This window comes from Gorilla gorilla, chromosome 4 (genome assembly GCF_029281585.2).
Source record: "Gorilla gorilla gorilla isolate KB3781 chromosome 4, NHGRI_mGorGor1-v2.1_pri, whole genome shotgun sequence".
In the NCBI taxonomy this organism is placed as follows: domain Eukaryota; kingdom Metazoa; phylum Chordata; class Mammalia; order Primates; family Hominidae; genus Gorilla; species Gorilla gorilla.
The window spans coordinates 9,006,799-9,026,808 of record NC_073228.2 but is presented as its reverse complement, the minus strand read 5'-3'; the positions used below and the strand labels follow the sequence as shown (position 1 = coordinate 9,026,808).

At 54.5% G+C, this 20,010-nt stretch overlaps 1 protein-coding gene across 6 annotated transcripts in view; it reads right to left on the bottom strand.

Moving 5' to 3' along the window:
- Positions 1–20,010, bottom strand: part of B3GNTL1 (UDP-GlcNAc:betaGal beta-1,3-N-acetylglucosaminyltransferase like 1) — a 103,771-nt gene that overhangs the window by 18,657 nt on the left and 65,104 nt on the right. For 5 of the 6 annotated variants that reach the window (XR_008680363.2, XM_031011632.3, XM_063705983.1 and 2 more), the window contains one exon: positions 4,649–4,744. Coding sequence is in view for 5 of the 6 variants with exons in the window: in XM_031011632.3 (XP_030867492.3) it covers positions 4,649–4,744 (96 nt within the window). In the remaining variant the exon portion in view is untranslated. Of the gene's footprint in view, positions 1–2,624; positions 4,745–20,010 lie in introns of those variants that run through there. The other variant, XM_063705982.1, reaches the window with a different exon arrangement.

Below are 20,010 nucleotides of genomic sequence, written 5' to 3'. Positions count from 1 at the left end.
TGATTTAGGGTGGAGGCTCCCACGGTGCTGGTGGACACGGTCCCTCACACGGGTGATTTAGGGTGGAGGCTCCCACGGTGCTGGTGGACACGGTCCCTCACACGGGTGATTTAGGGTGGAGGCTCCCGCGGTGCTGGTGGACACGGTCCCTCACACGGGTGATTTAGGGTGGAGGCTCCCGCGGTGCTGGTGGACACGGTCCCTCACACGGGTGATTTAGGGTGGAGGCTCCCACGGTGCTGGTGGACACGGACCCTCACACGGGTGATTTAGGGTGGAGGCTCCCGCGGTGCTGGTGGACACGGTCCCTCACACGGGTGATTTAGGGTGGAGGCTCCCGCGGTGCTGGTGGACACGGACCCTCACACGGGTGATTTAGGGTGGAGGCTCCCGCGGTGCTGGTGGACACGGTCCCTCACACGGGTGATTTAGGGTGGAGGCTCCCGCGGTGCTGGTGGACACGGTCCCTCACACGGGTGATTTAGGGTGGAGGCTCCCACGGTGCTGGTGGACACGGTCCCTCACACGGGTGATTTAGGGTGGAGGCTCCCGCGGTGCTGGTGGACACGGACCCTCACACGGGTGATTTAGGGTGGAGGCTCCCACGGTGCTGGTGGACACGGTCCCTCACACGGGTGATTTAGGGTGGAGGCTCCCGCGGTGCTGGTGGACACGGACCCTCACACGGGTGATTTAGGGTGGAGGCTCCCGCGGTGCTGGTGGACACGGTCCCTCACACGGGTGATTTAGGGTGGAGGCTCCCACGGTGCTGGTGGACACGGTCCCTCGCAGGGGTCACTGAGGTATTTACTTTTCTGTGTCTTCAAAGGCAGCTCTAAAGAGCACCGGACTCTCAACATGTTACAGGTTTAAGAAGAGAAAAAAGGTTTCTCTCTTCCTATCACCAGAAGAGCCTGACCCTTGGGGTTTTCTTATTTTCTGGCAGTAAAGTGAGAATTTAGTCAACAGCCGCTCCTGGGTGGTGCCTCTGCCCCAGGAGGAGGGGGACACAGAGGGTCTGTCCCATTTTTCTCTCCCCTCCCCTGACTGCTGCTGCTGAGACCTGAGAGGCCTGAAATGGCCTCACTCCTCCCCCAGGCTTTTCCCAATCAGCCTCCAGGTGCCTGGACTGCCCTGTGGTGTGGACGACCCCTGGCGGGGCGCAGGGAGAGGGGGAGGGGTCACAACCCAGAAAGGCATCAGGGAAGAAGCCGAGTGGAGGAAGTGTGGCCGCCGCCCAGCCCCAGTCTGCTCACAGAACCATCCTCGGGCAGCCTTTGGGGATGGAGCACCCGGAACTGCCTGGAGGAGAAAAGCGTGAGCTAAAGCCACTCCCAGGAAGGCCGGGCCAGAGGCTGTGGAGACTCGATCCTGAGAGGCAAAAGGAAGCCGAGTCAGGGACGCGCTTCCTTCCCAGGGCTCGTCCCCAGTGCCACCCGCCCTTCTCTAGAGCCCCATCCCCAGCGCGAACCTCCAGGAGGAAGCAGCAGTCACCAGGCGGGGACAGAAGGGGGAGAGCTCGAGCCAGGGCCCAGCGATTGGAGTCCGCGGAACGCAGGGACACGAAGTCCAGCAGAGAAAACTAAAAACTGGCAACACTTCCATGGATAAAAATTCAGCCTCTCCCTCTACAATAGCAACAAACCCCAAACCAGGAAACAGAGACCCCTGTAAATAACCCAAGATAAATTCCACACCCTCCACCAGTGTTTCAGGCTACGGGGTGGGATGTGCGGGGAGGTGGCGGAGACCCATCTTGAATCAGAAATTCAAGGACTAAGTGCAGAACTGGCCCCTAATGGGGTGGGGTCTAAATAGAGCATTGAAGAAAGTGCATCAGTGCCTGGCTAGGGCGGGCAGGTGGCTGTTAGTGCTTGGCTAGGGCTGGCAGGTGGCTGTTAGTGCCTGGCTAGGGCTGGCAGGTGGCTGTTAGTGCCTGGCTAGGGCTGGCAGGTGGCTGTTAGTGCTTGGCTAGGGCTGGCAGGTGGCTGTTAGTGCCTGGCTAGGGCTGGCAGGTGGCTGTTAGTGCTTCGCTAGGGCTGGCAGGTGGCAGATGAGGTGTGCCCCTGGGTGCAGGAAGTGTTTTTTGGGGGATGACAACTTCCTAACATTAGATGGTAGTGGTGACTGGTGATTGTACAGCCCTATAAATTTGCTAAAAAAAATTGAATTGCACATTTTAATAGGTGAATTGTATGGCATGTGAATTATACCTCAATAAAGCTTTTTATATAAAATTGGATCGATTTAACTAAAAAAAGAAATTTTAAGAAGAGACAAAATTGGTTGGGTGTGGTGGCTCACGCCTTGAATCTCAGCACTTTGGAAGGCTGAGGTCGGGGGGTGGATTGCTTGAGCCCAGGAGTTCGAGACCAGCCTGGGCAACATGTCAAAACCAGTCTCTACCAAAAATAGGAAAAAAGTAGCTGAGCATGGTTGTGTGCACCTGTAGTCTCAGCTACTCAGGAGGCTGAGGTACAAGGATTGCTTGAACCTGGGAGGCAGAGGTTGTAGTGAGTAAGCCACTGCGCTCCAGCCTCAGAAACAGAGACCCTGTCTCAAAAAAAAAAAAAAAAAAAAAAGGAACAAAATGTATGAAAAATGAAGACTAAATTACAAAATCCTTAAGAGAAAATGGTTTTAATTAAAAATTTAATAAGGGACACTGAAGAAAGGAAAATAGAAATTATATAATGAAAGAAGTGAAAAGGGTTAGAAAGACTAAGAAAATCTAACCAACATAGAATTGGAGTTTTTAAAACACAAAAAACAATAGACATATAGCTAGTATTTAAAACGGACGCCTACAGGTGCGTCCCACGGGGGACAGGGACATGGACGCCTGCAGGTGCACCCCCACGGGGGGACGGGGACACGGATACCTGCAGGTGCACCCCCACGGGGAGGACAGGGACACGGACGCCTGCAGGTGCACCCCCATGGGGAGGACAGGGACACGGACACTTGCAGGTGCACCCCCACAGGGGGACGGGGACACGGACGCCTGCAGGTGCACCCCCACGGGGGGACAGGGACACGGACGCCTGCAGGTGCACCCCCACGGGGAGGACGGGGACACGGACGCCTACAGGTGCACACCCACGGGGGGGATGGGGACACGGACGCCTGCAGGTGCACCCCCCACGGGGAGGACGAGGACACGGACGCCTGCAGCTGCACCCCCCACGGGGAGGACGAGGACACGGACGCCTGCAGGTGCACCGCCATGGGGGGATGGGGACACGGACGCCTGCAGGTGCACCCCCACGGGAGGACGGGGACATGGACGCCTGTAGGTGCACCCCCATGGGGAGGACAGGGACACGGACGCCTGCAGGTGCACCCCCACGGGGGGACGGGGACACGGATGCCTGCAGGTGCACACCCACGGGGGGATGGGGACACAGACGCCTGCAGGTGCACCCCCATGGGGAGGACAGGGACACGGACGCCTGCAGGTGCACCCCCACGGGAGGACGGGGACATGGACGCCTGCAGGTGCACCCCCATGGGGAGGACAGGGACACGGACGCCTGCAGGTGCACCCCCACGGGAGGACGGGGACATGGACGCCTGCAGGTGCACCCCCATGGGGAGGACAGGGACACGGACGCCTGCAGGTGCACCGCCATGGGGGGATGGGGACACGGACGCCTGCAGGTGCACCGCCATGGGGGGATGGGGACACGGACGCCTGCAGGTGCACCCCCACGGGAGGACGGGGACATGGACGCCTGCAGGTGCACCCCCATGGGGAGGACAGGGACACGGACACTTGCAGGTGCACCCCCACGGGGGGACGGGGACACGGACGCCTGCAGGTGCACCCCCACGGGGGGACAGGGACACGGACGCCTGCAGGTGCACCGCCATGGGGAGGACAGGGACACGGACACTTGCAGGTGCACCCCCACGGGGGGACGGGGACACGGACGCCTGCAGGTGCACCCCCATGGGGAGGACAGGGACACGGACACTTGCAGGTGCACCCCCACGGGGGGACGGGGACACGGATGCCTGCAGGTGCACCCCCACGGGGGGACAGGGACACGGACGCCTGCAGGTGCACCCCCACGGGGAGGACAGGGACACGGACGCCTACAGGTGCACACCCACGGGGGGGATGGGGACACGGACGCCTGCAGGTGCACCCCCATGGGGAGGACGGGGACACGGACGCCTGCAGGTGCACCCCCACGGGAGGACGGGGACATGGACGCCTGCAGGTGCACCCCCACGGGGAGGACGGGGACACGGACGCCTGCAGGTGCACCCTGGCGGGGAGGATGGGCTCCCCTTCTCCCTCTGTTGTCCCAGAGACAGCTCTGCCAAAAGCTTCCGTGTCCTGCGCTTTCCCAGACACAGCTTTTAAACCGGGATGCAGTAACCTGGAGCCGGTGTAGGTCAGGTGCAGATGCCCAGGGCACCCACAGCCTTCATGCAGAAACCCCCTGCTTTCAGCAAAACAACTAAGATGCTGGCAGGTGCCAGGAGGGGGCACCGGGAGGACCCTCAGGCAGGGGTTTCCTAAATCTCCAGAGCCCCGGAGGCACGGCAAGGCGGAGGGTGGCCAGTGTGCAGAGCCCACACACAGAGGACAGGGCCCCGAACCCGGGAGAGGGACCTGATTCCCGCCTTCGGCCCTTACCTGACCTCCCTCGTTAAAGGGGCCCACGTGGGAGAACCACGCTCGCGAGCAGAACCAGGTGGGCATGATCACCGTGGGGCCATTTGAGGTGAAAACCTAGAAGCAATTAACATTGACAGAGTTAGCGGAAAAGAACAGCTTGTCACAAACAACCTGCAGTTTATTTCCACAGAGAAAGTGACAGATGAATCCGTGTCCCTTCTCCACAGGGACGGGGCTCAATGGGCTTCACCACGGGGCCGATGTGTCCCTTCTCCACAGGGACGGGCCTCAAGGGACTTCACCACGGGGCCGACGTGTCCCTTCTCCACAGGGTCGGGCCTCAAGGGGCTTCACCACGGGGCCGATGTGTCCCTTCTCCACAGGGACGGGCCTCAAGGGGCTTCACGATGCGGCTGACGTGTCCCTTCTCCAGTGCTGTGATCATCAGTCACTGTTGCCTTGACCTCCTCAAGCAATCCTCCTATCTCAGCCTCCCAGGTAGCTGGGACCACAGGCCTGTGCCACCACACCTGGCTGATTTTTACTTTTTTTTTTTTGTAGAGATGGGGTCTCACTCTGTTGCTCAGGCTGACCTCAAACCCCTGGCCTCAAGCGATCCTCCCACCTGAACCTCCCAAGCAGCTAGGACTATAGGCACACACCACCGTGCCTGGCTATTTTCTTACATTTCTTTTGTAGAGATGGGGTCTCACTACACTGCTCAGGCTGGCCTTAAACTCCCGGCCTCAAGCGATCCTCCCAGCTCAGCCTCCCAAAGTGCTGGGATTACAGGTGTGAGCCATCATGCCTGGCTCAACAGGAGATTCTAAAATGTATATAGAAACACAAAGGACCTAGGAGAGCCAGCACAATTTTGAAAACCATGAACAAAGTTGAAGTTTCATGACTGTATTTCAAGATTTACTACAAAGCTATGGTGATCAAGGTTGATTGGTATCAGCTTATGGGCAGACAGACAAACGGAACAGAACAGAGACCAGAAGCAGAGCCGCCTGGCTGGGGTTTGATGTTTGCTGAAGACATCAGGGGCGTCAGTGGTGGAAATGAGAGATGGCGCTGGAACCACTGGTGTCCTTACAAACCATGGCCCTCAACCCTTGCCTCAGGCTCCAAACACAAACCCCCAGCCTCAGACCGGACCTCAGTGAGCTGAACACAAAAGAGGCAACGAGCTCATCCAGGGAGAACATTCGTGATTATGGGGTAGGCAAAGGTTTCTCAGGTAACAAGAGGCACAAATCATAGCGGAAGACATGGATAAACCAGATGCCACCAAAGTCAAATCTTTGGTTCTTTGAAAGATCCTGCAAAGAAAACGAAAAGATAACCCAGGCTGGGACAAAACATTTGCAATAAGTGCGTTTCACTGAGGATGTACGTTCGGCGAACACTAAGTACCCTCAGCGCCCATTAAGAAGAAGACAGGCAATGAGTTAAAGATGGGAGAAGGGCTGAAAACACTTCCTCAGACGTAAATTAGTCAGGTCGTGAAAACGTGCTCTATGTGACTAGTCATCAGGGAAATGAGTTTTCGGTAGGGAAGTCCACCTAACGGCCTCATCTGAACTTTGCATCTGCAAAGACCTTGTTTCCAAACAACGCGCACATTCTGAGATTGTGGGTGAGGACACCAACATATCATTTTGGGGGGACACCATGGAGCCCACGACATTTTCACTTCTTGGGTGGCTAAAGTGATGTTTTCCTATAACTGACACTGAGATTACGCCAGCATCTGTACGTTCCTGGAAGTGCTGTGTGTGTGAACACGCAGGTCAGGTGGAGAAACAATGGCTGAGAACCACCGTGTAATACAGCCTCGTCTCACTGTGGATCCCTTTGAAGCCTAAAGACTTTCCGCTTCTCGTCCATCCTGAGGAAGGTGGCTGGTTAAGACAAGTCCTCATCAGCACAGTGGTCCTCACCTGGGGCTGATTTACCCCCAGGAACATTTGTTTGGAGACGTTTGGGGCTGTCACACTATGGGGGCGGGGGTGCTACGTGCATCTGGTTGCAGATTCCAGAGACAGAGAAATAAAATTCGAACTGCAATGAAATACCACTGCACCCTCTAAGACTGCTACAATTTTAAAAACTGAAAATACGGCACAGTGACTCACACCTGTAATCCCAGCACTTTGGGAGTCCGAGGCGGGAGAATCACTTGAGCCCAGGACTCTGAGACCAGCCTGGGCAACTCTACAAATAATAATAATAATAAAGTAGCTGGGCATGGTGATGCTCCCCTGTAGGCCCAGCTACTCAGGAGGCTGAGGTGGGAGGATCCTTTGAGCTCCGGAAGTCAAGGGTGCAGTGAGCTGTGATCGCACCACGGCACTCACTCCAGCCTGGGCGACAGAGGGAGACCCTGTCTCTTAAAATATAAAAAGTAAAAATAAAAATAAACACTGACAATACCCAGTAAAAATCTTACATAACGCTGAAGGGAAGGAAAAACAGTATAAACACTTTGCAGAGCAGGCAGGCTCTTAGAGAGTTAAACACAGACTTCCACGCAGCCAGCCGTTCCAGTCCTAGACATTTACCCAAGAAAAATGCAAACACAAGTCCATCCAGCACCATCCATGTGTGTTCCCGGCAGCCCCAACACCCGTCCCCGTGTGTTCATGGCAGCCCCAGCACCGTCCCCGTGTGTGTTCACGGCAGCTCCACGCACAGCAGCCCCAGACTGGAGGCCCCCAAATGTCCATCAACAGTGAATGGATAAGCCCTGTGGTGCCCGTACCACGAGTCCAGTGGAGCCCTCACCAGCAACCAAGGGAACAAACTGCCAGTCAGGGCAGCACAGATGTCTGTCGGCAACAGGGAAGGGAGGCAGTCACCAGTGTGCACGGTGTGACTTCACTTACACAAAACCCTAAAAAGTGGGAACCTAACCTAACCTGCAGGGACAGACGTCGCATCTGTGGGCGCCTAAGGCTGAGGGTGCCTGGGCCTGACCGCAAAGGCATAGCCTTAAAATTTGTTTTGTTGGCTGGGCGTGGTGGCTCACGTCTGTAATCCCAGCACTTTCGGAGGCTGAGGCAGGCGGATCACCTGAGGTCGGGAGTTCGAGACCAGCTTGACCAACATGGAGAAACCCAGTCTTTACTAAAAATACAAAATTAGCCAAGCATGGTGGCACATGCCCGTAATCCCAGCACTTTGGGAGGCTGAGGTGGGCGGATCACCTGAGGTCAGAAGTTTGAGACCAGCCTGGCCAATGTGGTGAAACCCCGTCTCTACTGAAAATATAAAAATTAGCTGGGCGTGGTGGCAGGTGCCTGTAGTCCCAGCTACTCGGGAGGCTGAGGCAGGAGAATCGCTTGAACCCAGGAGGCAGAGGTTGCAGTGAGCCAAGATTGTCATTGCACTATAACCTGGGTAACAGAGCAAGACTCCATTTCAGGAAAAAAAAAAAAAAAAAAAGAAAAGAAAATTTATTTTGTTTTGTTTTGAGACAGAGTCTCACTCTGTTGCCCAGGCTGGAGTGCAGTGGCGCGATCTTGGCTCACTGCAAGCTCTGTCTCCCGCATTCAAGCGATTCTTGTGCCTCGGCCATCCGAGTAGCTGGGACTACAGGTGTGCACCACCACGCCTGGCTGATTTTTGTATTTTTAGTAGGGACAGGGTTTCGCTACGTTGCCCAGGCTGGTCTCGAACTCCTGGCCTCAGGTGATCCACCTGCCTCGGCCTCCCAAAGTGCTGGGATTACAGGCGTGAGCCACTGCCCCGGCCTAAATAAAAATTTTAAAGCCCAGCGTGGTGGTGCACACGCCAGTGGTCCCAGCACAGAGGTTGAAGTGGGAAATCGAGCCTCGCCTGAGGCCAGGAGTTTGAGGCTACAGTATGCTGTGCTTACACCTGTCAACAGCCACTGCACACCAGCCTGGGCAACATAGCAAGACCCCATCTTTTAAATTTTTTTTTTTTTTATACAGAGTCTTGCTGTTACCCAGGCTGGAATGCACTGGCATGATCACAGCTCACTGCAGCCTCAACCTCCCCGGCTCAAGCGCTCCTCCTGCCTCAGCCTCCTGAGAAGATGGGACCACAGGTGTGGACCAGCACACCTTGCTAATTTTTGTATTTTTTGTTGAGATGGGGTTTCACCATATCGCCCAGGCTGGTCTTGAACTCCTGAGCTCAAGTGATCCACCCACCTTGGCCTCCCAAAGTTGTGGGACTCTGGGCGTGAGTCACCGTGCCTGGCCAAAAATTTAAAAAAAAAAGTCTTTGCTACCACCAACGAAACTCTCAGAACGAACGTTTTAAAGTGAAATAACGCAGTTCTATGGGGTAACTTCGAGCATTCTACATTTCGCACATCAAAGCTTTGGTGCTTCTGCGTCGTGACAGGTGGGTGCCTGCCACGCAGGGTGCCCCCTGGGACATCAGGAAGAGCCCCGAGGGGGTCCTGGAAGCCAGGCCAGCCAAGGCCACAGCACCTGGTGCCAGTTCCAGCCAGGGGGCTTGGCACATCCGTGAATACCCCACGGGCCCCAAGGCCCCCTGAGAGGCTGCAGTTTCCAGCAAATGTGAAACATCTGCCTGGACAAATACAGCCTTCCCTCAACCATCAGAAAACCGGATTTCATGATTACGAAGCAACCATTTAGCTTCCTGTTTTCAACTTTTGCTTGCTGAAAAATCCAGAGGCATTTTCTGGCAGGTTGACTCTGCAGCCAGACACCTGGAGCTTCTGCCGTTTGCACGGTGGTGAGGCCGACCTGAGAAAACAAACACAGGTCCTCCGCACCCGGCGTGGCCGCGACCCCCGCACCCGGCGTGGCCGTGACCTCTGCACCCAGTGTGGCTGTGACCTCTGCACCCAGTGTGGCTGTGATGCAAGGCCTCTGCACACGGTGGCTGTGCCCTGGTCACGTGGCCGAAGCCCTGGAGCTGTGGCAGGTCCTCCGTGGGCTGTCAGTGTGAAATACACATGACATTCTGGAGACTTGGTATAGGATAAAGAATGTAAAATGTCACTGATAGGACACTTGGCTCACGCTTCTGGTTGGGATATGTCCAAGACCGGGCAGCTGCCTTTGGCGGGGCCTCAGGCTGCTTTAACCCGGGTGGAGAGCGGAAGGCAGTGGTGTACGCAGAGAGCATGTGGCAAGGGAGGACGCAGGAGAGAAACCGAGGCAGCCGGGTCCGTTCCACAGGTCGGCGTCGTGGGGCGCAGTGCGTTCCTGCGAGGGCTCACTCAGCGCTGCGGGAGGCATTCATCTGTGCACAAGGGGTCCCCTTGAGACCCCAGCACCTCCCACACGGCCACGCTGGGGGTCAAATTTCAACGTTTCACGGGGACAAACCACATCCAAACCACGGCAATTATATCCAGGCCGGTCTGTGCTCACGGGACGTTTCTATCGGACAGAATTACGCATCTGTCTGCAAAACAGCTCAATCCATTCTTTAGTGACAACGACCCAGAAACAAGAGCATAAGGACGTGCACAGACGCCGTGAGGACGGAGCAGGGACACGGGCTCCGCCAGCTCCAGGGAGGGGCTCAGTCAGCACAGAGCACTAGGGGCTGCACCTGAACTGCCAGGCGCCCGGCGAATCCTCCAAGCATGGGTAAGCGCTGGGGTGGGGGCAGCTCCGTGGCAGCGACTGGGGCCAGCCACGCGCCATTTCCTCCCTGGGGCCTCCGAGTGGGAAACCAAGGCGAGGACCAGCAGAAAGAAAGGCTGGGAAGGAGGCGTGGGGGCTACTGTGCCGACACCACACCACACCACAGGGGCCAGAAGGACCCGGTGCCGACCACACCACACCACAGGGGCCAGAAGGACCTGGTGCCGACCACACCACACCACAGGGGCCAGAAGGACCCGGTGCCGACCACACCACACCACAGGGGCCAGAAGGACCTGGGGCTGTGGGCGGGAGGAAGGGGCTGGAGAGTTCTGGAACGCTTCCCGGAAGAAGGGGGCCCCTGTGTCATGCACAGCTCGGAGCTCTGATGCCTTCGTGTGCTCCCGCGGCTGCCAGCCTGGGCAGGGCCATGTGCACAGCCTTGGGGCTACCGCCCACTCACAATCCCAGGCCTGGGGCTCACACAGGACAGAAAATGGAAGCACAGACACTGTACCGAGACCGAAGGAACCGAAAGGAGAAAAGGGCAAATCCACAATGAGAGCTGGAGACGCCCTGGAGGTCTGTTAACAGCAGGACAAGCACACACAGAGCAGATAACGACTCTGAAGATTTAAAACACCTGTGACCATCTGTGGGGTTTTCAATTTCATGATTGATAATTGATTAGAGCGAGGTAAAATCACTGAGCTATGAAGGACAAACTTTTAAGGAAAAGAAACACAGAGATACGGAACTGTAACATTTCAGTCTTTCATATAGACCAGGCCGGTTTTCACGGTCTTCCCGGGGAGCAGCGCTCCTGAGAATTGAAAAGGAAATGAAAAGCTTTTTCCAGCAGCACATGATGCCCGGGCAGGACTGGAGGCCGGCTCTCACCTGGCACCTGGTCCTTGGGTGTCGTGGAGGCAAGCAGGGTGGGGTGGGAGTGGACTCAGCCTCTTCCTGCTCCTGGGACACAGGAGGAAACCTGGTGCAACTGAAGCCTACACCACGGGAACCACACACTGAGTTCGGAGCCGGCTAAGAAGTTACCTGTGTGTAGTTGTAAGCGTCAAACGAGCGGGCACAGAGCAGCCAGCACCCTTGAATCTTACGAACAGTCGGACTGGGTCCCAGAGAGGTGACCCAAAGGGGACGGAGCTCAGGGGCTCTCAGGCAGTGGCCCCACAATGGCGCTGGGGCTGCTAAGAGATGCCTTAGGATTCAACTCCTCTCCCGTGTGGACAGGAGAGAGTGGCAGAGACCCAGGTGGGCCCCGTGTACCTGTGTGTTCCCACCCTGCCTGCCACTGACCAGCAAGCAGCCCAGCCCCTTGCCCCGTGGGGCGCGTTTCCCCGTGGGTCGAGGGGGTGTCGTGGACCAGCACTCCACGCTCCGTGGGCGACTGCCACTGCAGTGCTGTTTCTGCCCCTCGAGGTGTCTGGTTCTCCTGCCCCTTGGGCCTCCCTGCCTCCAGTCTTAGCCGGTTCCAGGCTGTCCTCTACGGAGCTGGCAGAAGGTCCCACTTCCACTCTCCTGGTCCTCCCTGGCTCCTCATCAACCCTCAGCACCAAGCGTTGGCCCCACAGGTTTGGGGAACGCGGTGCTGACTGAGGCCGCCCGGGTGGCCGGCGCTGACAAGCTGACCCTGGACATGGTGCGTGACAACCACACAGGCCCCCTGAGGTGAAGGATGAGCTTGGCTGAACGCTGGCTGCCTCGAGCAGAGGCCCAGGGCCCAGAGGTGGCTCAGTCTCAGCAGAACACAGCTGCCCTCAGGAGCTGCCCGCAAAGCAGCCAGCAGATTCAGGTGGGGCGGAGTCAGGGCGGACTTGGTGCCTCCCCAAGGGGTCAGGCAGAGCTGCGTCCCCTCGTGAGGGACAGGAGTGAGGCAGGAGGCTGCCAGCTGCCTGTTCCCATCCTGATCATATTTGTGGAGTGAGCTCAGGCTGTAAATGACCCTCTGACTGCTTGTGTGTGGGGATCCACCCAGGGTCTAATCAGCACATTCACACCCCACAGCGGGTGTCCCTGGCCCCACATCAAGGCTGAGGGTGTGGGGGCCACGTTCCCTTCCAGTCTGAACTGGACCCTAGGGGTGAGCTGGGTCCCCCCACAGCTTGGAACAGCAGCAGGAGGGACAGGCAGGCTGGGAACCAGTGTCTGCACGGCGCAGACACGCACAGGTGGAAGCAGGCAAAGAACGTGGGGCTGGGACAGAGCCCGACTCCATCCTCCCAGGGGCCGGAGGCCACTATGGAGAGTCAGGGCCCCAGGACAGAGCCCGACTCCATCCTCCCAGGGGCTGGAGGCCACTGTGGGGGAACCAGGGCCCCAGGACAGAGCCCGACTCCATCCTCCCAGGGGCCGGAGGCCACTGTGGGGGAACCAGGGCCCCAGGTGGCCCCAGGCAGGGAGGCCGGAAGACAGTCCTGCTGACCCGCAGTGCCCACCTTGAAGGCCACGGCAGGGGAGAAACTTAACGTAAGCCAAACGCCAAACGCTGGCCCACTGAACAAAGGGAGCCACATGAACACTGGGAAACGTATTCTCTATTAGAAGGAAAGATTGAGGACACCCATGAACAGAGGCCTGAAAGCAAGAGGAAAGGGGCTTACAGGCCACGAAGTCGGAACCTGCGTGAATAAAGACAGCTGTGGCGCCGCCCCGACACGGACCGTGTTTGCACCCGTGACTTTAAAACGGCTTGAGGATGGAACCCCACGAACAGTAACACCCCCCACCCACCGGAGTATTCAGGAGTGACTGAGGTCGGGTCTGGGGTTGCTTCGAAAGACTCCGGGTGCTCAGTGTTGGGAGGGGGGTGAGTACCGTTACGTGACAGTGGTCTCTACCCCTCGGTGTACTTAACATTTTCAATAAAAAAAACTTTGTTTAAAAGCACTCATGGGTATCTGGAACGCAGCTACAGTGGGGAGCGAGCAACACCCCAATCCTCAGGCTCTCCGGGGGATCTGGGGTGCAACTGGAAACCCACCACTGGTGACTCCCACTTCTGGTCACCGTGAAAGAGCTGGACCACTCTCCCTCCTCAGACAACCAGAAAATCACACAGAATCTGTGAAATGGAGGTGTTCAGGCACTGGACGCCGGGCAGGACGGTGACCCCCGAGAGGAGAAGCCGGCTGATTCCAGTCTGGGACCGAGTGGGGTGGAAGGAGCTAGGCCTCAGAACAGCCTCGTTTTCACGCTGCCCATGTCACACACGAGAATGGAAACGTACGCTCTAGTACTTCCCGCGGTTTCTGTCTTCTCATCACTGGGGTTTGGTGCCCAGCATTTCCGCTCCATCCGGACCGATGTGCACTCCTGTTTTCCGTTTCCCAAGCTCCTCCTGCCCTGGGGCTTGGCTGGAGGTTCCCACAGGTGGTGGCAGTGGGCGGTCACCATGCGACCCGGGCCACCTCTGGTTATGCGGACGGTGGGTGGTCACCATGTGACCCGGGCCACCTCTGGTTACGTGGAGGGCATCAGGTGTTTTCCGTTGCTCCCCGAGTAATTCCGTAATTTTAAAAAAGCACGTGCTGTTTGTACCTAAAATCCTTTATTTCTATAAAAACAAGCCACGCGTGGCCTTTCCTTTCCCGGCTCCCAGGGCTGAACTCCCCTGCCTCCTCCTGGGGTCCCTTCTGCTTCTCCCCCAGGCTGCGAGTCTGTGAGTCCCATCTCACACCTTCCTCAATTTGCTTCCTAATTTTAGGGACTGGCTCCAGCAAATCCCTGAGGAAGGTTTTATCGGAGATGGGTATGTTGAATCTGAATATGAAAAGGTTCTTATATGTCTGCACATGATTGACACTTTGGTGAGGCATAGAATTCTTAGTTCAAAATCCTTTCTGTGAGAAATCTGAAACTAGTGTCCTCGTGTCTCCTGGATTCCGCTGCTGTGAGTGAGGACTTCCAGGCTCTTCGATTCCTGCTCCTTGGTGTTCCTCCCTCTGACTGTGCTTGGGCTCTGAAGCATCCCGACCGTGAACCCGGACGCAGGTCTCATTTCCTGCACGCAACACCAGGTGAGCCCTTCTAATCAGGTCGCTCGTACTTTTTGGTTCTAGGAAATTTTTCTGTATTTGTCTTAGTTAATTTACTTCCTTCTATTTTTTAAAAAATCTGATTTTGCCACGTTGGACCAGTTGAAGCTGGGAGTGAAGTTTCTCAGAATGCCCTTCTCAGTACGAATCCAGTTGAGTCTAGAGACAAGGAGGAAGATGCCATTGCTCCCACATGTCAAGGGCCTGGTGAGTCTTCTCCACGACCCCAACGATCAGCAGCAGCCCCACCCACTTCCCAATAATCCATGGGCCAAAGAGGAAGTCTCAAGAGAAATCTAAAATGTATTGACCAAAATGAAAATGGAAGTACATTGAAAACCTGTACAATGCGGCTGATGTAGTATGTAAAGGGAAGTTTCTGGCTCTACGTGCTTACATTAAAAGAGAAGAGAGGTCTGAGGACAAAAAACTCAGCTTCCACATTAAAAAAACCACAAAGGAAGAGCAAAATGACACCCCAAAGCAAGCAGAAAAAAGAAACAATCAGGCAGAAATGAATGAAATTGAAAACAGAAAAACAATAGAGGAAAGTCAAACCAAGAGCTGGCTCTTTGAAGAGATTAATAAAATAGATAATAAACCAAGACTGATAAAAAAGTGAGAGGACCCAAATAACTAATACCTAAAATGAAAGGGGATATTACTACAGGCCTCACAGATACTAAACGCATCATAGAGAATACTATCAAATAACCCTAAACACACAAACTGGACAATTTAGAGGAAGTGGATCAATTCCTCAAAAATCGCAAGCTGCCAAAGCTGTAAGTTTCATTATACCAAGATGAAATAGAGTCTGAACGGTCCTGTAACTTTTAGGAATACGTTTCTGTAAGTTAGCAGTGGACAATTAGAAACCAAAATTAAACACACAGTAGCATGTATAATTGCCTAAAACAACAAACCCAGAAATACTTAGGTATAAATCTAACAAATGTACAGGACTTGTACACTAAAAACTACAACATGCGAATGAAGGAAATCGAGGAAAATTTCAATGGAGGAAGGGATAAATCATGAATTGGAAAACTTTATAGTAAAGATGTCAACTCTATACAAATTGATTTATAAGTTTAACTCGCTATGAAAATCTCAGCTAGATTCTTTGTAAATATAGGCAAGCTGATTCTAAAATTTATATACAGAGGCAAAAATACTAGAATAGCCAAAAACAAGTTAGAGGAACCACATTAACCAATTTTAAGACCTGGTCATCAAGATGATGGTACTGGTGGAGGGACAGACACACAGGTCAATGGACTAGAACAAAGTCCAGGAACAGACAGACCCACACTCTGTGGTCAGACGGGTTTTTGACAAAGGCCCAAAAGCAACCAGTGGAAGAAGGATTTTCAGCAAAATGTGGGCATTCATAAGCCAAAACGAACAAACAAAACCCTTGACTTAAACCTCACACTAACTCAGCCTACAAGGACATAGCTCTAAATGTAAAATGTAAAACTATAAAACTTTTAGAAGAAAATCCTTATGTCCTAGGGTTAGGTGAAGTAGTCTTGGGTGTTGACACTCAAAGCACATTAAAAAAATACATAAAAAATCAATTAATTGGACTTTATCAAAATTAGAAACTTTCGTTCTGTGAAAAATTCTACGTGGATGAAAAGGGAAGCCCCCATGTAGAAAAGGCTGTTTTTCCTCTGCTCTCCCACCACAATGTGCGGGTCTGTTCTCCACACACCAAGCAAACCATCAATTCTGGAGTAGACACCAGTCAGGCATCCTCTAACTCAATCCCAACACCATCTACCTGGAGACAGCCTCAGACCTCCCCGGGTGAGATCTCAGTCCCCGTGACCCCTTCTCTTCAACTTCCAATGCCAACTGAAGTCCCAGGCTGTTTGACCCTCCAGCTATAAATCGGGGTTCCCACAACCTCTTCCTTGGATTCAGTTAATTTTCTAGAGGGACCCACAGAACTCAGGGAAACACTTACTTACACCTACCAGTTTATTAAAAAGAATGTTATTCAAGGATACAGATGAAGAGATGACGGGGAAAGGTATGGGGGAAGTGGTGTAGACGGTCTAGGTCCTCTTGGGGCCCAACACCCTCCAGGACCCTGCATGTGTTCAGCCATCTGGAAGTCCCCGAGGCTCGTCCCTTTGGGTTACTGTACGAGTTCATGATGCAGGTGTGGTTGCGTAGCTCGTGGGCCATTGCTGATCACCCTAAGCCTCAACCCCTTTCCCTCCCCGGAGGTTTGGGGATGGGGCTCAAAGTTCCAACCCTCTGAGCACATGGCTGGTTCCCCTGGCAACCAGCCCCCCTCATCCTGCGGTACCTAGGGGTGTTCCAAAAATGCTTCATTAACATAAACTCAGGTGTGTTTGAAGGGACTTGTAAACAAAAGACTCTTCAGCTTTACCTTTCAGAAGTTACTTCAGAAACCAAGGACAAAAAACTCAATACTTTAAAAGATATTCTTATTGCTCTAGTTACTTAGGAAATAATTACCGGGGGTCAGAGTCAGGGATCCTGGATAAAACGCCAAATCCACGATCCTAGTTCCAGCCACAGATCAGGAGGAAATGAGGTAGGCCCTTTAGCAATACAGGGTTTAGGGTCACCCACTCCCCATGCAGCCGAAAATCCACGTATAACCTTTGACTCCCCCAAAACTTAAGCACTGAGAAAGAAAAGTGGCTCAGAGGAGTTGGCGCCACGCGAGGTATTCACCAGCCCCAGCGGAGCTGCGAGGGTGAGACCTGCATCATGCCTCCCCCGCCGCACCCATGTGGGGCCAACTGTTTAAAGGCATTTGTCTTCCTTTCCTTCCCTGTTGTTTCCAGGCTGGCTGAAAAATCACAAGAAATGTTACACAAGTTAGACAACGTGACCTTCACCCATTATCTTCATGTTCCTGGAATCTTGATACAAAGAACCATCTACAGCCAGTCAATAGCTTATGTTATTTTAATGAACCAGTGTGGGAACTTGCCCCTTCTTTTTTTCTTTCAAACCCACTTGTAACTGCTGCTAACTGGAGCATATGTTCAGAGCCACCTGAATCTACGTCCCCCAGGATGCCGTCCTCAAACGTGGCCCAAAGAAACCCTCCACATGTACTAACTTTGCCTCAGCATCTTTCTTTAGGTTGACATGGCTGAGAGCCTACTGTTGACCTGATGCCTTACCAATAACATAAACAGGTGATCAACATTGTCCTGTACATTCTGTACGTTTTGTGTATTATATACCGTATTCTTACAATGAAGTAAGCTGGAGAAAAGAAAGTGTTACTAAGAAAATCATAAGGAAGAGAAAACACATTGACTATTCATTAAATGTAAGTGGATCATCACAAAGGCCTCCATCCTTCTTGCCTCCGTGGTGATGGGCCAAGCGGGCGGAGGAGCCTCCATCCTTCTCGCCTCCGTGGTGATGGGCCGAGCGGGCGGAGGAGCCTCCATCCTTCTCACCTCCGTGGTGATGGGCCGAGCGGGTGGAGGAGCCTCCATCCTTCTTGCCTCCGTGGTGATGGGCCAAGCGGGCGGAGGAGCCTCCATCCTTCTCGCCTCCGTGGTGATGGGCCGAGCGGGCGGAGGAGCCTCCATCCTTCTCACCTCCGTGGTGATGGGCCAAGTGGGTGGTGGAGCCTCCATCCTTCTCGCCTCCGTGGCGATGGGCCGAGAGGGCGGAGGAGCCTCCATCCTTCGTGATGGGCCAAGCGGGTGGAGGAGCCTCCATCCTTCTCGCCTCCGTGGTGATGGGCCGAGAGGGCGGAGGAGCCTCCATCCTTCTCACCTCCGTGGTGATGGGCCAAGTGGGTGGTGGAGCCTCCATCCTTCTCGCCTCCGTGGCGATGGGCCGAGAGGGCGGAGGAGCCTCCATCCTTCGTGATGGGCCAAGCGGGCGGAGGAGCCTCCATCCTTCTCGCCTCCGTGGTGATGGGCCGAGCGGGTGGAGGAGCCTCCATCCTTCTCACCTCCGTGGTGATGGGCCGAGAGGGCGGAGGAGCCTCCATCCTTCTCACCTCCGTGGTGATGGGCCAAGTGGGTGGTGGAGCCTCCATCCTTCTCCCTCCGTGGTGATGGGCCGAGCGGGGCGAGGAAGGAGGGTTCTTGCTGTCCCGGGTGTCAGTTCATCTGCGACTTTTTTCAAATTGTCATAAATCTCCAAAACATTTTCCAATATATTTGTTTTTAAAACTCATGTGTAAGTGGACTCCCAGTTCACACTCATGTTATTCAAGGATCAAATGTACTTGCAAGTTTTATCTCCAATGGAGGTCTTATGTCCAGAAGAAAACGCTCAGATTCAACAACAAAACCAGTAATGTAATTGGAAAATGAGCCCACGAAAGGGCCTCATGGAGATCCTCTTCCCTCCCGCCATGTGAATGGGATTAGAGCCCACGAAAGGGCCTCACGGAGAGCCTCGTCCCTCCCACCACGTGAATGGGATTAGAGCCCATGAAAAGACCCCACGGAGATCCTTGTCCCTCCCTCCACGTGAGGACACGGTGAGAACCAGGAATCAGGCCTCACAGAGACCAAATCTGGTGCCTTGATCTGGGGACTCCAGCTTCCAAAACGGTGGAAACAGATGTTTGTAGTTTATAAGCCGCCCAGTTTATGGTATTTTTGTCCTAGCAGCCTGAACAGACTAGGGCAGGTCAGGAGAAAATGTGACTCTAAAGGCAGTTTCTCCGGGTGATGGGACCCTCGATGTCCTGATTGTCGTGTTGATCTGGAAACATGGGGACATCTCACAGAACTCCCTCCACCAAGAATAAGTGAACTGCATGGGGTCTGTGGCTGCCGCATCGTACCCACATGGAGTTTCTGGTTTGGGTCCTTGCTCTCTGGTTATATAAGATGTTAGCAGCTGGGGGTGGAGGAGATGGGGGGTACATAGGAACTCTCTGTGCTATTAATATTTCTGCAATTTTTTGGCCGGGCGCAGTGGCTCACACCTGTAATCCCAGCACTTTGGGAGGCCGAGGCAGGTGGATCACCTGAGGCCAGGAGTTCGAGACCAGCCTGCCCAACATGCTGAAACCTGGTCTCTACAAAAACACAAAAATTAGCCAGGCATGATGGCACATGGCTGTAATCCCAGCTACTCAGGAGGCTGGGGCAGGAGAATTGCTTGAACCCAGAAGGCGGAGGTTGCAGTGAGCCGAGATCACGCCATTGCACTCCAGTCTGGGCGACAGGGCGAGACTCCATCTCAAAATATATATATGTTTTAGTTCTGCAATTTTTATGTGAGTCTAAAATTATTTCAAAATACAACCTTTTTTAATTGGGTAGACTTTGTCAAAATGACTCTACCATCCTGGGGGGAAGCAGTTTTTCATGCAGACTTCGCCAGAAGCCTGACCTCCACGTGGACTCAGTGTGACACATTCTCAGAGTCCATTTAAAACACTCGGGCACGCGTTAGAGACACACATTCCCAGCCCCACACAGAACCATGAGATCAGAAACTACGAAGAGTGGGTCTCATTTTTCTCACTTCTCATTCCTGCCGACCTGTGGCAGGTGCCGTTCAGATGCTGGGGGAAGGAAAGGAACAGCTCAGCAATGGTGACAGGATGGGCACTGCCAGGAACAGTCGCACAGCAGATGCTCCGTGGGGGCAGCGGCTCCCGTTATGCAGCCCCAGAGCGGGCAGGGGCACCAGGCAGGGCAGGGGCCCCAGGGGCGGAGGAGGGTGTCCAAGTGCTGAGGACTGA